This window comes from Rutilus rutilus, assembly GCF_951802725.1.
Source record: "Rutilus rutilus genome assembly, chromosome: 1".
NCBI classification, from domain to species: Eukaryota; Metazoa; Chordata; class Actinopteri; order Cypriniformes; family Leuciscidae; genus Rutilus; species Rutilus rutilus.
The window spans coordinates 40,506,425-40,521,707 of NC_140209.1; the positions used below are offsets into that span (position 1 = coordinate 40,506,425).

General features: G+C 39.4%; 1 protein-coding gene across 7 annotated transcripts; it reads right to left on the bottom strand.

Moving 5' to 3' along the window:
• Positions 1–14,088, bottom strand: znf207a (zinc finger protein 207, a). Of its 7 annotated transcripts, XR_014629173.1 has the most exons (14): positions 13,865–14,088; positions 12,524–12,650; positions 12,306–12,444; positions 12,038–12,217; positions 11,874–11,949; positions 11,712–11,782; positions 11,466–11,611; positions 9,100–9,321; positions 8,626–8,782; positions 7,236–7,410; positions 6,958–7,036; positions 5,869–5,923; positions 824–1,174; positions 1–101 (listed from the first exon to the last, which is right to left on the bottom strand). XR_014629173.1 is itself a non-coding variant. In XM_084423313.1 (11 exons), exons 1-10 carry the CDS (start codon positions 13,903–13,905, stop codon positions 7,250–7,252), a joined length of 1,320 nt encoding a protein of 439 aa, XP_084279439.1. In that variant the 5' UTR covers positions 13,906–14,088; the 3' UTR covers positions 6,710–7,036; positions 7,236–7,249. The 7 variants fall into 7 exon arrangements, 3 of the variants coding, with proteins under 3 accessions (XP_084279439.1, XP_084279437.1, XP_084279438.1); XR_014629174.1 differs by lacking the exons at positions 1–101; positions 824–1,174 and adding an exon at positions 4,483–4,730; XR_014629175.1 differs by lacking the exons at positions 1–101; positions 824–1,174; positions 5,869–5,923 and adding an exon at positions 6,710–6,786.
• Between the last annotated feature and the right edge of the window lie 1,195 nt (positions 14,089–15,283).

Here is a 15,283-nt window from a genome sequence, read left to right on the forward strand (position 1 = left end):
ATGTGTCAAAAAGAGAGCGATAACTGTGAGTAGGAGAAGACTCACTCCTACAGCGATGGTATAGATGAGCAGAGAATACCTCCTACAGGAGCACTGCTCACCTAAATCAAACAATGAGAGTATAAGGTCAGATGTGAGCTTACTTTTCCATCACTACAGCTAAATATAGTTGGGCTAGCGGTGGGCTCTTATCTCATGTTTTGTTTTTTTCCAATTTCCACCCTCTATCTGACTCTTAGTGACAGTTTTAATTCAATATTAATATGTGACTCTGGACTACAAAACCAGTCACAAGGGCAATTTTTTTTTAAATTGAGATTTATACATCATCTGAATAAATAAGCTTTCCATTGATGTTTGGTTTATTAGGATGTGACAATATTTGGTCGAGATAGGCTACAACTATTTGAAAATCACAGCAAAAAAATGGAAACATTGAGAAAATCGCCTTTAAAGTTGTCCATTTATGTTCGCGATTTTGCTGCATCCACTCACAAAAATAAACTTTTTATATATTTAAGGTAGGAAATATCTTCATGGAACATGATCTTTATTTAATATCCTAATGATTTTTGGCATAAAATAAAAATTTATAATTTGGACCCATACAATATAGCCTATTGTTGGCTATTGCCACAAGCCTACCGTGTGACTGGTTTTGAGGTCCATGGGTCACATATAAATATATATTGTCCCAACCTTGCGCAATTAAACATCAGCAGAAATGCCGTGCAGAACTCCACCAATATGTAATGTGTGTGTAGCCTATATATATATATATATATAATTTTTTTAAATTAAATATAAAGAAATATTTTCCAACCTGCCGCCTTCACAAACAGAAAAAGGGCCGTGTTCACCGAATCCTGATCTGATGCATTTCCCGGGAAATCACAGACATAAAGCCCCGTGTCTGTGCGTCTTAAATCAGAAAGAGTCACAGTAATTTCGCCTGTCTGGAGAAAATTCGGCTGTCCGGAGATCTTGATACGTCCCTCAATCTCTGGATCTGCTCTCACGCCTTCATCTTCAGAGATGTTCATCACACTTTCTGTATGAGCAAACCTTCGCCGCAGGTACAGAAGCGATGGGTGCGATTTACTTGCTTGTGTAACACAAAATATGTCCACTGATTCACCCTCAAGCCTTTGGATGTAATGATAATCTTGACATGCTGAAAAGTGTTAATGAAAGGATTAAACTCATGAAATTGCATGCTTTTGCATTGTTGGCCATATGCATATGGCTTTTTTTTTTTTTTTCTCAAGCTCTAGCCTATAGGCTACACATAAAATAGATCAGTTCACTGGTGTACCCCTATTACAGAGTAGGCAATCAATACCTTAATATGGTTATGTATAATAAATTCTACATACTTAAAACGTATGTTTAATAGCATCACCTGTTGTTATGCTGCATTTTCAAAAATACATGAGGTTAAGAGCTCAGTGTTATTGCAAAAAAAAAAAGAAATTCTTAAAAAAAATCAATGTTTGAGAATAAATGCTTAATTTCTGAAATGTTTTTTTCAAGTAGCCTAGACTGAAATTTAACAGCTTACAATAAACATTACTATGGTATCCCATTCAGAGTGACGTACCTAAAGTTTGCTCCAATAAAATCCAGAGAAATAAACAGGCTCTCATTGTGCACTTATTAAATGTTTTAAATATCCATGACAAGTTTCACATGCATCTCTCCTCAAAGCGTTGATTCTGCTTCTAGGACCGTTCTCTTTTCATCTCAGCAGAGCTCCACCCAAGCACAGGAAGTTCAGCAGACACACGCATATTTTTAGTGTAGGGTAGTGTGTAACTACTAAAAGTACAGCATTATATAACAATGATTTGTAGAGTAAATGTTTCCACATTTGTACCAACATATTTTCTTCTCTGGCAGTTTATTCCAGCACTGACATTGATCATCATTCATTTAAAGCACATTATTTCAAGTAATTTAAAGCTCAAATTTGCAGGAAACTTCTCTTATTCTTTATGAATTCTTTTCTTCTGTACTCTCATCCTTTTGACGTTTTAACTAATACACTTAATATTGTTCAGTTGTTACTTGCCCGGTTTCACAGACAAGGCTTAAGCTAGTCCCGAACTAAAATACATGTTTGAGCTGTTTTAACTTAAAGCAACTTCCACTGACATACACTCACCTAAAAGATTATTAGGAACACCTGTTCAATTTCTCATTAATGCAATTATCTAATCAACCAATCACATGGCAGTTGCTTCAATGCATTTAGGGGTGTGGTCCTGGTCAAGACAACCTCCTGAACTCCAAACTGAATGTCAGAATGGGAAAGAAAGGTGATTTAAGCAATTTTGAGCGTGGCATGGTTGTTGGTGCCAGACGGGCCGGTCTGAGTATTTCACAATCTGCTCAGTTACTGGGATTTTCACGCACAACCATTTCTAGGGTTTACAAAGAATGGTGTGAAAAGGGAAAAACATCCAGTATGCGGCAGTCCTGTGGGCAAAAATGCCTTGTTGATGCTAGAGGTCAGAGGAGAATGGGCCGACTGATTCAAGCTGATAGAAGAGCAACTTTGACTGAAATAACCACTCGTTACAACCGAGGTATGCAGCAAAGCATTTGTGAAGCCACAACACGCACAACCTTGAGGCGGATGGGCTACAACAGCAGAAGACCCCACCGGGTACCACTCATCTCCACTACAAATAGGAAAAAGAGGCTACAATTTGCACGAGCTCACCAAAATTGGACAGTTGAAGACTGGAAAAATGTTGCCTGGTCTGATGAGTCTCGATTTCTGTTGAGACATTCAAATGGTAGAGTCAGAATTTGGCGTAAACAGAATGAGAACATGGATCCATCATGCCTTGTTACCACTGTGCAGGCTGGTGGTGGTGGTGTAATGGTTGTGGTTGATTTTTTCATGGCACACTTTAAGCCCCTTAGTGCCAATTGGGCATTGTTTAAATGCCACGGCCTACCTGAGCATTGTTTCTGACCATGTCCATCCCTTTATGACCACCATGTACCCATCCTCTGATGGCTACTTCCAGCAGGATAATGCACCATGTCACAAAGCTCGAATCATTTCAAATTGGTTTCTTGAACATGACAATGAGTTCACTGTACTAAAATGGCCCCCACAGTCACCAGATCTCAACCCAATAGAGCATCTTTGGGATGTGGTGGAACGGGAGCTTCGTGCCCTGGATGTGCATCCCACAAATCTCCATCAATTGCAAGATGCTATCCTATCAATATAGGGCAACATTTCTAAAGAATGCTTTCAGCACCTTGTTGAATCAATGCCACGTAGAATTAAAGGGTTAGTTCACCCAAAAATGAAAATTATGTCAGTAATTACTCACCCTCATGTTGTTCCAACCATGTAAGTCTTTCGTTCATCTTCGGAACACAAATTAAGATATTTTTGATGAAATCTGACAGAATTTTGACTCCTCCATAGGCTTCCAGTGTGACCGAAACTCACCGGCCCAGAATAGTTATTAAAACATCGTTAAAATAGTCCAAGTAACTACAGTGGCACTACATTAAGTTTATCATGCGACGAGAATACTTTTTGTGCGCAAAAACAAACAAAAATAACGACTTTATTCCACTTTTCATTTCCTTCTCTCTGGGCCTCGTAGTGTTTTTGCGCTGCGCGTCTGTGTTGCACGTCATCACGCAACACACACATGACCGGCGTCGGCCAATAGTGAGCCTACGTGGTGACGTGTAACACAGACGCGCTGCGCAAAAACACTACGCGAACCAACTAGAGGTCGAGAGAGAAGGAAATGAATAGTGGAATAAAGTCATTATTTTTGTTTGTTTTTGCGCACAAAAAGTATTCTCGTCGCTTGATATACTTAAGATTGAGCCACTGTAGTCACTTGGACTATATTAACGATCTCTTTAATAACTTTTCTGGGCCAGCAAGTTTCGGTCACATAGAAGCCTATGGAGGAGTGAAACATGGCTCAGATTTCATCAAAAATATCTTAATTTGTGTTCCGAAGATGAACGAAGGTCTTACGCGGTTGGAACAACATGAGGGTGAGTAATTACTGACAGAATTTTAATTTTTGGGTGAACTAACCCTTTAAGGCAGTTCTGAAGGCGAAAGGGGGTCAAACACAGTATTAGTATGGTGTTCCTAATAATCCTTTAGGTGAGTGTATAAAATATGTCAGTGCCATTGTTTTTTTGTTTTGTTTTAAGGCACGTTTATAAAAGCTACTTAAATGTCCTAATTGAATGAAGCCCTGTCTGTGAAACCAGGCCTATATCTCTGTCTATCTATATCTCTGTCTATCTATATCTCTGTCTATCTAATATATCTCTGTCTATCTATATCTCTGTCTATCTATATCTCTGTCTCTCTATATCTCTGTCTCTCTATCTCTCTCTATCTCTCTCTATATATATATATGACCAAATATACATATAAAGAATACACAGCTCATTTGGTTTTATTTTATTTTTTATTATTTTCAAATGGGACAAAAGGAAAAGGCAACTCACTTTGTGCTGCACTTTACTGGAAAGATAAACTCAAAACTCGGAAAAAAAAATCTCAGTTTACCCTGTACAACGGAAAATGAGTACAGATATAGAAAATTGGGGACTAAACCTAACCAAACTTACCAGGCAAAAAATTTGTTGACAGTGAACCAGAAAGCAGTGTCTTTTGCTTTAAACCAAATCTCAACTCTGTAAAGGGGGTCCTGGATTACGTTTTCCTTAAAAATCAAGGGGAACTGATCAGTAGCAAACGGACAGATAAAAGAAACAAAGAACCACAAAAAACAAAACTCACAGACAGTACTTTACAAAACACAAAACCATCGGATTCATATGGTTGGCTACATGCTAAATGATTCCTTGAAGTAGTAGTTCTGTGGATTGATACCATTAGTGCCATGCCAAACATCTCCAAAACCAGTGAAAGGATTTCAATTAAATATTCTGGATTTTCAACAATGCTTGTGGACAGAATCTGTGGCATCCTGAAAAATGTCATCTCATCCTTCGGTTTGTAAAAATGGGAACTACATCACACACACATGTAATGTTTATATGCAAGTTGCATTTTCTAAGGACTTGTTAGCTAGCATAACTGCTAAACTTTCATTAATTGCATATCCATTTCCCATTTGTTTAGTACAAACTGCGAGACGAGTCATTGTCTGTGCTAATCGACAGAATGCCATAGATGTAGTTGAAAACAACAACATATTCTATTAACACACTACCATTCAAAAGTTTGGGGTCAGCAAGATTTTTTCAATGTTTTTGAACATTGTTCACAACAAAACTGCATGTGTTTGATCAAAAATACAGTAAGAACTTTATTTTAAAAAGTATTTTTTTTGTCTTTGATGCAAAGCTGAATTTTCAGCATCATTACTCCAGTCTTCAGCGTCACATGATCCTTCAAGTATCATTCTAATATGATGATTTGATACTCAAGAAACGTTATCCTCACCGTTTAAAACGGTTTTTTTCAGGATTCTTTGACAAATAGAACGTTTAAAAGAACATCATTCATTTGAAATAGAAATGCTTTATAACATTTGTATAAATGTCTTCACTGCCACTTTTAATCAAATGAATGCATCCCTGCTAAATAAAAATACTACTTTCTTTCCCCACCCCCCCCAAAAAAAAATCTTACTGACCCCAAACTTTTTGAAGCATATTTGTGTACATTTAACATGTTAGCTAAAACGGAGTTAGTTATGAAAATTCCCCTGATATTAATAAAACTGGGGGCCATCACCAAACTTGTTCTAAGTTTGGGGACGTTTGCATCCAACAGCCAAATGACTGTGAGGCCCCCTGAATACAGAGAGTAAAGAGAGAAAATGTGAGACTTGCCTCAGCCTGTGCAGGGCAACACTGAGACTCTGCCTCAGCCAGTCCCATGGCATTGCTACAAGGAGAAGAGAAATCCTCAGTTTAGGACAACAACCACAGGGAACTACAGTCACAGCCTTACCTGCATCTTCCTGAAAATCACAGTCAAATAATGAGCTTTAGCTGGTTCATTTGGGTTATTTCAGTCTTTCACAAGACGGTGATCTTCAGGAAGACTGCCATCTGAATGGTTGTTTATCTCTTTGAGAGCCATATGTTCTTGCATAAGGAGTTGAACATTTAAAGGGGTCTTAAACATTTAGGTCCACTGTTTTTCCCACACCAAATAGTCAAAACTGAGCTTTTCATTGATCGGTTTCTACTTTGTCTCTGAACATTACAATTTAATTGACTTTCTGTTGTAGCATCTTTAGCACCCTCAACTGTTAAGTTCAGGGAACTTGTTAGTTTTACCTTGTTGGTTGTATGTTGTTCAGGAATAATGGAATCTATCCTATCCTTACTGGGTGTTCAAAGCACACGAACACCAAATAGGCATCACTGATGTGTAAATGTCAGACATCGTGAGATGTTTTGAGTTACATCAAGTTCACATGGTACAAAACCACTTTTTCAAAAGATCAGAGAAATGTAATTCCTTATGATCTGACCCCTTTAAACTCGAACTTCAATATGAAAGAACATCAAACGTGGATGCAAACGCTTCGGCTTTCCTCGCACTCATAAATGCATTCCAGCACACGCTAAACACTGCTTTCATACAAATAACAGCCATCACGTGGATCATTTGAAGTACAAACCTTACGGAGTTGTCCTTTACTCGCTCATGAAAAAACAGCCGTTAGATTTCAATAGTTTATTACAATTCATAGTGGAACAGTACAGATATCATTCACAGGAGTCCTTTTGTTATTGGCCCTACAGAGAGAACACTGTAAATGTAGACAAGCAGACAGAAAAATAAACTCAACAGTGACAGCTATCTGAAGCCCTCACCAAGCAACGCTGGGGACAGGACGTCCAACAGCACCTATGGGTGCTGCGAAGGCTTCACACTTTTAGTACAGTAGTATATTTACAGTGACTTGCCTTGATAAAGGTGCTGTACGAAACTCCAGCCGCTTCAAATTATTACGAACCATATTTACTACACTTCACTTCTAAAAACCTAAACAAGACATGAGAAAAAAAGCCAAACTGTATGATCTGCAACAAAGGGAAGGTCCAAATAAAAGACTTGGTAAAATCAAATGTCCCATGCGTTACACAGTTTGATTACTCCATCCCCTCATTTCAAGAAGGGTTACGGTTACTGATCTGGATTGTAAAGAACGCCACTAGATGTTAAAATGGTTGAATCACCAAACCTAATGAAGACGCTTCAATATCGGCCTCCAGGAGACATTACTGGAGGTCTCATGCCAATGGCAGGCCGAGGGGGAGCGGCCTGGTAAGGAGGAACCATGGGTGGGGCTTGCCCATACGGTGGCATCCCTCCTGGGACGTACCCAGGCACTGCTTGAGGTGGAGCACCATATGGCCCTACATGAGAAGAAACTGATTAGTTGCATATATAACACAAATCTGCTTTTATCTTACACTGCGATTCCACACTCATACATAATACCGTTCTAAAGTTTAGGGTTGGCAAGAATTTTATTGTGTTTTTGAAAGAGTATCTTCAAGGCTGCATTTATTTGATCAAAAATAGTAAAAACAGCAATACTGTGAAATACTATTACAATTTAAAATAACTTTTTTCTATTTTAATATAGTTTAAAATGGAGTAATGGCTGCTGAGAAACAAATAACAGTCTTCAATGGCTACGTTTACATGGACACTGTTTCAATAGGAATGAATTCATTCCAATTGATAAATCCGAACGTAGTGTTTACATGAACACTAAATAAAGTGACTGGGTTGATGCGCGTGTCGCAAACTTCAAACCGGAATGGATTTTTATGACATGTGCGCAGTCGCACGAATAGTTTCCAGCTGTTCGCGCTTTCTACTCCCCTACATTGCTTCTTTTTCATTTTGGGACCTAATTAGGAGATGACGAGCACATGAACTGTTGTGCCTCCCTGCTTATAATAAATCGAGCAGTAAAAACAGTCCTTCCCGCACCCAAAACAAGGCGTCTTTGGACGAGAGTCCGAAACAAGGACTGGTGGCACGTTGTCCTGCTCCACTTCACAGACGCAGAGTAAAAGTAGAATTTTAGAATGACTGACGAGACACTCATTATATGACAGGAAGAACAGCTCATTCCGCGCGTCATACATCACTACACCATTTCTATGTCATTGCATATACACAGTACTTTCCAGTTTCTGTTTTCAATCCGATCAAGTGTTTACATGTCCTCTCGATCGGATTACAAAAGGTTTAAACCACCCCTTATGATTTGGCCAATTCATACGAATTGATGTGGTTACATGCGACTTATTCCGACTGTGCAAGTAGTCCGACTAATATGCTGATTTAAAGCTCAGGAAACATTTATCATCATTAATGTGGAAAACAGTTCATATTTTAGTGGAAACCGTAATGTATTTTTTCAGGATTCTTTAATAAAGAACATTTATTTGAAATAGAAATATTTTGTACCATTATAAATGACTTGACTGACACGTTTGATAACTGCATTCTTTCTGAATAACAACCATTAAAGAGTTGTGTAACAAGACATTTTCGCTCTTATTTTGATATTCAGTGGGCATCCAAAAGTCTGAGAGCACTTATATGCACCTTACCTTGCATGGGATGCCTAACACCCGGCTGCTGCGCAGGAATGCCCTGCTGAGGGGGCAACACGCCTCCCATTGCTGCGACTGGTGGGGAAGATATGTGGGCCTGTCCCGCACTAGGGATTTTACACTGGTAGCGAGGCAGCTGTGCTCGCAACTCCTCCTGTCAAACACATAAAGCAAAGCGTGCAGGGCGGTAAGACATAAATATGGACTTTTTTGTTTTCTTTCTTTTGTTGAACGCAAAAATTTAAGTCACTGGGGTCCATTGTTGTTTTGGACCTTTTTGACTTTCACTGTCTGAACAAAAACGTTCTTCGAATTTATGTTCCGCAGAGGAAAAGAAAGTCACAGGTTTGGAACGAGACAGTCTGGGATAATGAACCAGGTGTTTTATCAAATGCAAGCATGCACTATTGATAGCTGACCAGTTATTTCTGCAAAACTTGAAAGACAAAGCACAGAAACAGGTTCACTTACCAGTGATATGTCTTCATCAGGGTGGATCAACTTACTGGTTGCACTGGTAGTGGTGAGGGTGGCGGGCTTACTTGTGACTGGGGTGCCCGGTTTGGCCACAGTGCTGCTCGTGTTGGCAGCAGCAGTGGTGGAGGACTGGGTGTAGGCTGGGAATGTGGGTTTTGGCGCAGCAGAAGGAGGTGCAGAAGCGCTCACTGCTACACCAGAACCAGCCTGCTGGACCTGAAGTGAGACAAAAGTGCAGATTAGATGCATTCAGGGATTCAACTCAATGCTGCACTTAGGTACTACAGTTAACAGAAGCAAAACAGATTCTTAAAAGCCTGAATACAGTGGCCCCACAAAGCATTAAAGTCACACTTGATATGCAATGCAAGATATAACAGAATACCAAAGTGTTATTTACTTTATTTAGAAATAGAGAGCAAGCACACTTCAAGAAAAATACTTAGAAATATTTAGAAACACTAATTTAATAACAGTTAAATGTAAAAAAAAAAATAATTCATACTGTACATTATAATGGTGTTATGTCTAAACTGATTTTAGTTTAAGAGTTAATATCATCCATAACATTATCCACCCATATTTCAACAACAACCCGGTCGTGCAGGTTTGCGCTTTGCAACATTAAGAAAATCAGACCCTTCCTGTCGAAGTATGTGGCGCAACTTCTTGGCCAAGCTCTAGTCATTTCAAGGCTGGACTACTGCAACGCTCTACTGGCAGGCCTTCCAGCCAGCGCAACTAACCTCTGCAGATGATCCTGAACACGGTAGCCAAAACCCATGTCACACCCCTCCTGATCGCACTCCACTGGCTCCCAGTTGCAGACAGAATTAAATTTAAATTAAGTTTTGATGCTGGCATTGTGGACTGACTACCTCAATTCACTCCTGCAAGTGTACTGTCCCTCCTGCCAGCTAAGGTCACTGAATGAGCGACTGGTTTTAAATGATAAAAACACAAAATGTTAAACAAAATAAAGTATTTGGACACTTTCTGGTTGTAAAAAAGTGGATCACGATCAAGTGCCCCAATGAGTCCAAATACTTTTTGGGGCCACTGTATATATACAGATTTAAAATTTGACTATGAAGGTGTATTTTAAAGAAAGCGAAACACTGAGTTTAAAAGAGAAAATCAAGCTGTCTATCACTTATCAGCCTCGAAGCACTTCTGAAGCACTACAGATGTCCTCAAGAGCAAAGGCAATTATAAAAGAGGCAGTCTGAGGTCTGTCTGCTGTCACATGCCATCAATAGTTTTAAGAAGCAGCTCTTTCACCGAGTCAGCAAGCTACTGCATACTTGGGACAGCGGTTTAGAGGATGCTGACAAAGTGTCCAGACTGGAGGAGGCTGAGCTTGTGCTTGGAGCTCGAGTGCCCATCTGCAGCATGGAGAGAGAGCACACAGTAAAGACCCTGTTTAATTCTGGACATGACTGCTGCTCACAAAAACTATCATGAACACACTTAACACTGAACCTCTGGTCATTTAAAACTGCGCTCTAAAACTACCAGCACTGAGGGGTTTTAAATTAGCCCCTCTTAGGTTTATCCATATCACATTTGGGTCTCTTGAGAATTTCCACAACAGCAAAAAAAAAGGATAAAAAAAAAGGATTAAAAAAGAAAAGAAAAAGGGATATCTTTCACTTAAAAAAAACAAACAAAGCAATATATTCCATATATGCACCAGAATTATTTATGATTTGTTTTTAATAAAACAACTAATAATTATCCTCTTTTTTTTTCCATTTAATAACAACTAAAGCAATGATAGCCTAAAAACTTGGCATGTAACTATGAATTCATACACTTTTATTGGAAAACACTTTCACTTTTATTGTCCACTTTCAACCACTTCTGTCCTGATTTCTTTGAGGGGAGGGTCAGGATCAGATCTTTTGTGGCTGTTTGCACGCATTCGACCACATGAGCGTCTACACTATGAAAACAATCCGGTCAAATGAGTTTGACTACCTCCGTGAAGTGGTGGAAAGTGGACAAGCTCAAAACGTTTTAGACCCCATTTACACCTGTAACTAGCGTCCTACACTCGTGATCCGATCGACCAAAACGCCAAAACTTAATACAAGGTGTAAACAGGGCCTTAGATACTTTGAGTTTGAGACTCCTGGTTCAGAAGCATTTGAAAGCTGAAAACATCACTGTCAGTAGCATGAAGTGATGCAAAAGTGTTAATAATCCTGGTCTCTCTTTCTAACCAAAAACTGACCGTACAGTATTTTCCTTGGTATGAGTCAAATCAGTCCCTGAAAGTGACATCAGAAAAAATGAAGACATTTAATTTTACTTAAGATGCCTTTCGGTTCTGCAACTAGCAAGGAAGGGCAGCATACCTGTCCTGCACTGGGAAACAGTGGCTTGGAGACACTTGGCTGTGGCGTGGACACTGTGGTGGCAGGCATAGCTGGCCGGGTGGTAGTAGGAGGAGCCTGTGCCATGTGGGGTATGCCAGGGTGATGGCCCATGGGAGGAGGAATTCCTGTAATACCACAATAATAAAATAATTATGAACAACTAAAAAAAAAAAAAACGTTTCTCTTATATACATACTGAGCCTTAAATTGAAAGGTTTACTGTACCTGGTGGCATGCCTGGCATCATTGGGGGCATTCCATGTGTAGGTGGCATCATGCCACTCATTGGCATCATGCTATTGATTACATGTAACAGGAAGGAAAGGTTATTGAAAGAAACATGTTTACAACATGGATGAGCAACATTCAGACTCTATTAAAGCTTACCCTGGAGGCATCCCTGGCATGACAGGGGGCATCCCTGGCATCATTGGGGGAACACCAGGCATCATTGGGGGCATTCCTTTGAGATAAGTAATTTAGGAGACACATAATAAATATACTATGCATAAAAGCTTGAGCTGGTTGTTTTGTATTATTACAAAGCACACCTGAGTAGCTTCCGTGTGGCATCCCTGGAGCTGGGACAGGGGCCATTCCTGGCTGAGTCATGGGGGCGTAGGCTGCCTGAGGCTGTACGGTTGATGCTGGCTGTTGGAAGGAGGGTCCAGCCTCTTCGTCCTCATCATCTTCATCAGAGTCATCTTGGTTCTGTCTTTTCTTTTGATTTTCTGTTTACACAAAGCAGGAGCACATTGTTAATATGGGTTTACGTGGGCTACAAAAAGAGCATAAGTAATATGAAGTTAAATGTGCTACCCTGTGTTTTTTGTTCAAGTACACGTCGTCTCTCCTCCATGTCTTTCTCTGGAATACCCTCCATTCCATAGATCTCCAGTTCTATGTCAGTCCTTCCAGGTATTGCATTAGGGACACCATCAATAGTTTCTTTGTGAACCTTCAATAAACAAACAAAAAGTTTAAGACATACAGTAAACATATTACATATATACACAAAATCCCAATGACATATGTACCTGCATACAGTGGATGGCCAGACCAGGACCTGTGTATAACTTCTTGTGACATATGTGACACTTAAAGTGCTTGGCCTTCTGGTGTTGAATGAGAATCTTTTCATCATCAAAATCCCTGTTACAGTACCTGGGTTTGCGGTTAAAGTCATATAAACAAGAAGAAAAAAAAACATCATAACAGAAAGCCAGAAAAGTCATTAAGGCAACATTATTAGCATAAGGATGCTTAAATATTTTGGCCCACTTCTTTCATAAACACCAGTGGTTCTCAACCTTTTCGTCTACAAGTTCCCCTCATTTTCCACAATAATAAGCAAAGGCCCTGTGACATTGTCCAGTTCTTTGTGATTTACTGAATAAGGATTGAGGATAAGGATTTTTCTACCTGATAAAACATTTTAGAGGAAAATGAATATCATTATAAAAATGCCCATAGAGTTTAATTACACTTCAACTAAATAAATATTTTATTCATTCAGAGGACTTTTGCAGTTCTAGAAATCACACTTCCACATATATTCTACACATGGTTGTAAAAAAAAAGAGAAAAAAAAGCCAAACAATTAAAAATAAAGTAATTTCTTATTTAACAGCTTGTTTTATCTTATTTAAAATAATATGGCCAGCAAGTGGGCCCTGGTCCCTTGGTTGAGAACCACTGCCATAGTATGACGATAGCAAGATGGTGTGAAGTTTAGGCACTAATATGGCTATGAAAGCAGACACATTTGTTTATTATCAACATAACTTTTTTTGTGAATGATCAATTGAGGAATTTAGCAGTCAAATATTGTTGTATAATGACCACGAAATTGTTTATTTCCTTGTTGACTGTTCTCCACGTTATAAACATAATGGTATTTTTGTTAGCGGAAAGTACCAAATAAACAGACATAAACAAAAAATAATTTCAATCTATATCGTTAGATACATCATGATGTATCAAGTCAGTGTATTGGTAGGTCTTCGCTTCACACCGAGATCCTGGTCACCATGACCAGGTTTATTTTGTGATAATGACCGACTGACTGTTCATTATAATAACGCGTTAGATCCACCATCACCAGCTGAAGGATAAGGACAAAGACTGGAGTCTGGACTATGACTTAATATCTAGTCAGCGATCAGACGGGCGTTCAAATAGAGCTCAAATTCGAAACCGCCAATGACGTCTTGGGAGTAAAGCACATAGCTCAGTATGTTTTTGAGACACAGCCTTGATATCAGAGAAACATGCGAACAATGCATTAGCCATCCGTAAACAGGAAGTGAGCCAATCCCTTCTAATAAACCAAGCGAAAATTTTAGAACAACATTACGATAGCTTTAAAAGAAGGATACCAACACCAGGGCTTCATCTGCTTCTTCTTTTTTCTCCCCATGATTTATTTAGCAGCCTTTTCCGCAATCAGCACACTGACACCTACTAAACTATTAGCTGAAACAAAATGGAGTAAACAGGATATGACGACGGCATTTTCCATGCATGCACTGATAACTCAACAGAAGTAATGCCGCCACTAACTGGACAGGAGGTGCACAGCTTTGGAAACTGGTTGGTGCTCAAATGACAGCAAAAGTAAAATACATTTTAAAATAATTAACTGAATGAATTAACTGAATTGCTCCCCCTTCCCCCGCTCCCTAATTATTGGAGCAAATTACAGTCAGCAATAACTAAATTTCTGTGGCATGGCAAACGACCTTGCATTAAGCTCACCATGCAGCGAGAAAGGCAGGCCGGTGGCCTGTCTCTCCCAAATTAAGTTCTATGAGTGGGCCTTTACACTTAGACCTCTCCTATCCTGGTTTCAATTTGATGCTCAAGTGTCTTGGCGAACTTTGGAGGAACGGATGATAGCTCCATACTCTTTTACTAACATTCTGCATGCTAAAATCTCACCCCATCAGTGCCGTTTGAGATTTGGTCCTATGATTTCATATTTGTTATTGGTATGGAGGAGGGTGGAGAAATTGGCTGGTTGCTCTTCTGTTTGGGACCCACACTTTCCAATATTTAACAATGAGAGATTGTTGATTTGCGGTTGTCCTATTCGATTTCCTGATAAAAAAAAAAAAAAAAAAAGTTTGTACACTTGGTGATATTTATGGGGAGGGGGGGTTACTCACTTTTCAGAACATTTGTATTAAGCATGGTATACCACGTACCTCCTTTTTCTTTTATTTGCAGTTGAGATCGGCTTTAAAAAGCAATGGTGCCCCTTTACAGGCCCCTCTCACACCACACCCACTTCGAAAGTTGTTTCACTCTGTTGGGAGTACAAGGGGTTTTGTGTCGAGACTCTACTGGTTCTTGCTGCGGTATTCTTATAGACCTCTGGCATTGGACACGGTGTGGAGGAGAGATGTTCCAGATTGGCACCCACATTTGATTGGGATAAAGGGTGGATCAGTATGGGTTTAGCGTCCAGGAACCCCGATCATCAGCAAATACATTATAATTATGTACATAGGGTTTATATTTAACTCCTAGGAAGCTTCATATGATGAAGGTTATCGACGATCCTACGTGTACTTTATGTTCTTCCAAAGTGATTGGCAGTTACTTTCACATGTTCTGGGACTGTACCCCAGTGGCCGACTTTTGGAAGATGATTGCCTTTAACCTCTCTAGGTTGTTTAAGATTAGATTGCCCTGTACGCCTGCTACACTCATTTTGAAAGATTTTTCAAGGTTGGGTTTGACATTGGATAAGAGAAGAGCATTGCTGGCTGGACTTACGGCTGCAAAAAAAACTA

Excerpts from the sequence above, each read along its gene's own strand:
- znf207a (XM_084423311.1), bottom strand. The coding sequence starts at position 13,905 with ATGGGGAGAAAAAAGAAGAAGCAGATGAAGCCCTGGTGTTG. Across the intron at positions 11,783-11,873 it reads ATGCCAGGGATGCCTCCAGG|CATGATGCCAATGAGTGGCA; the intron begins GTAAGCTTTAAT and ends TGTAATCAATAG. Across the intron at positions 10,491-11,465 it reads TGTTTCCCAGTGCAGGACAG|ATGGGCACTCGAGCTCCAAG; the intron begins GTATGCTGCCCT and ends TCCATGCTGCAG.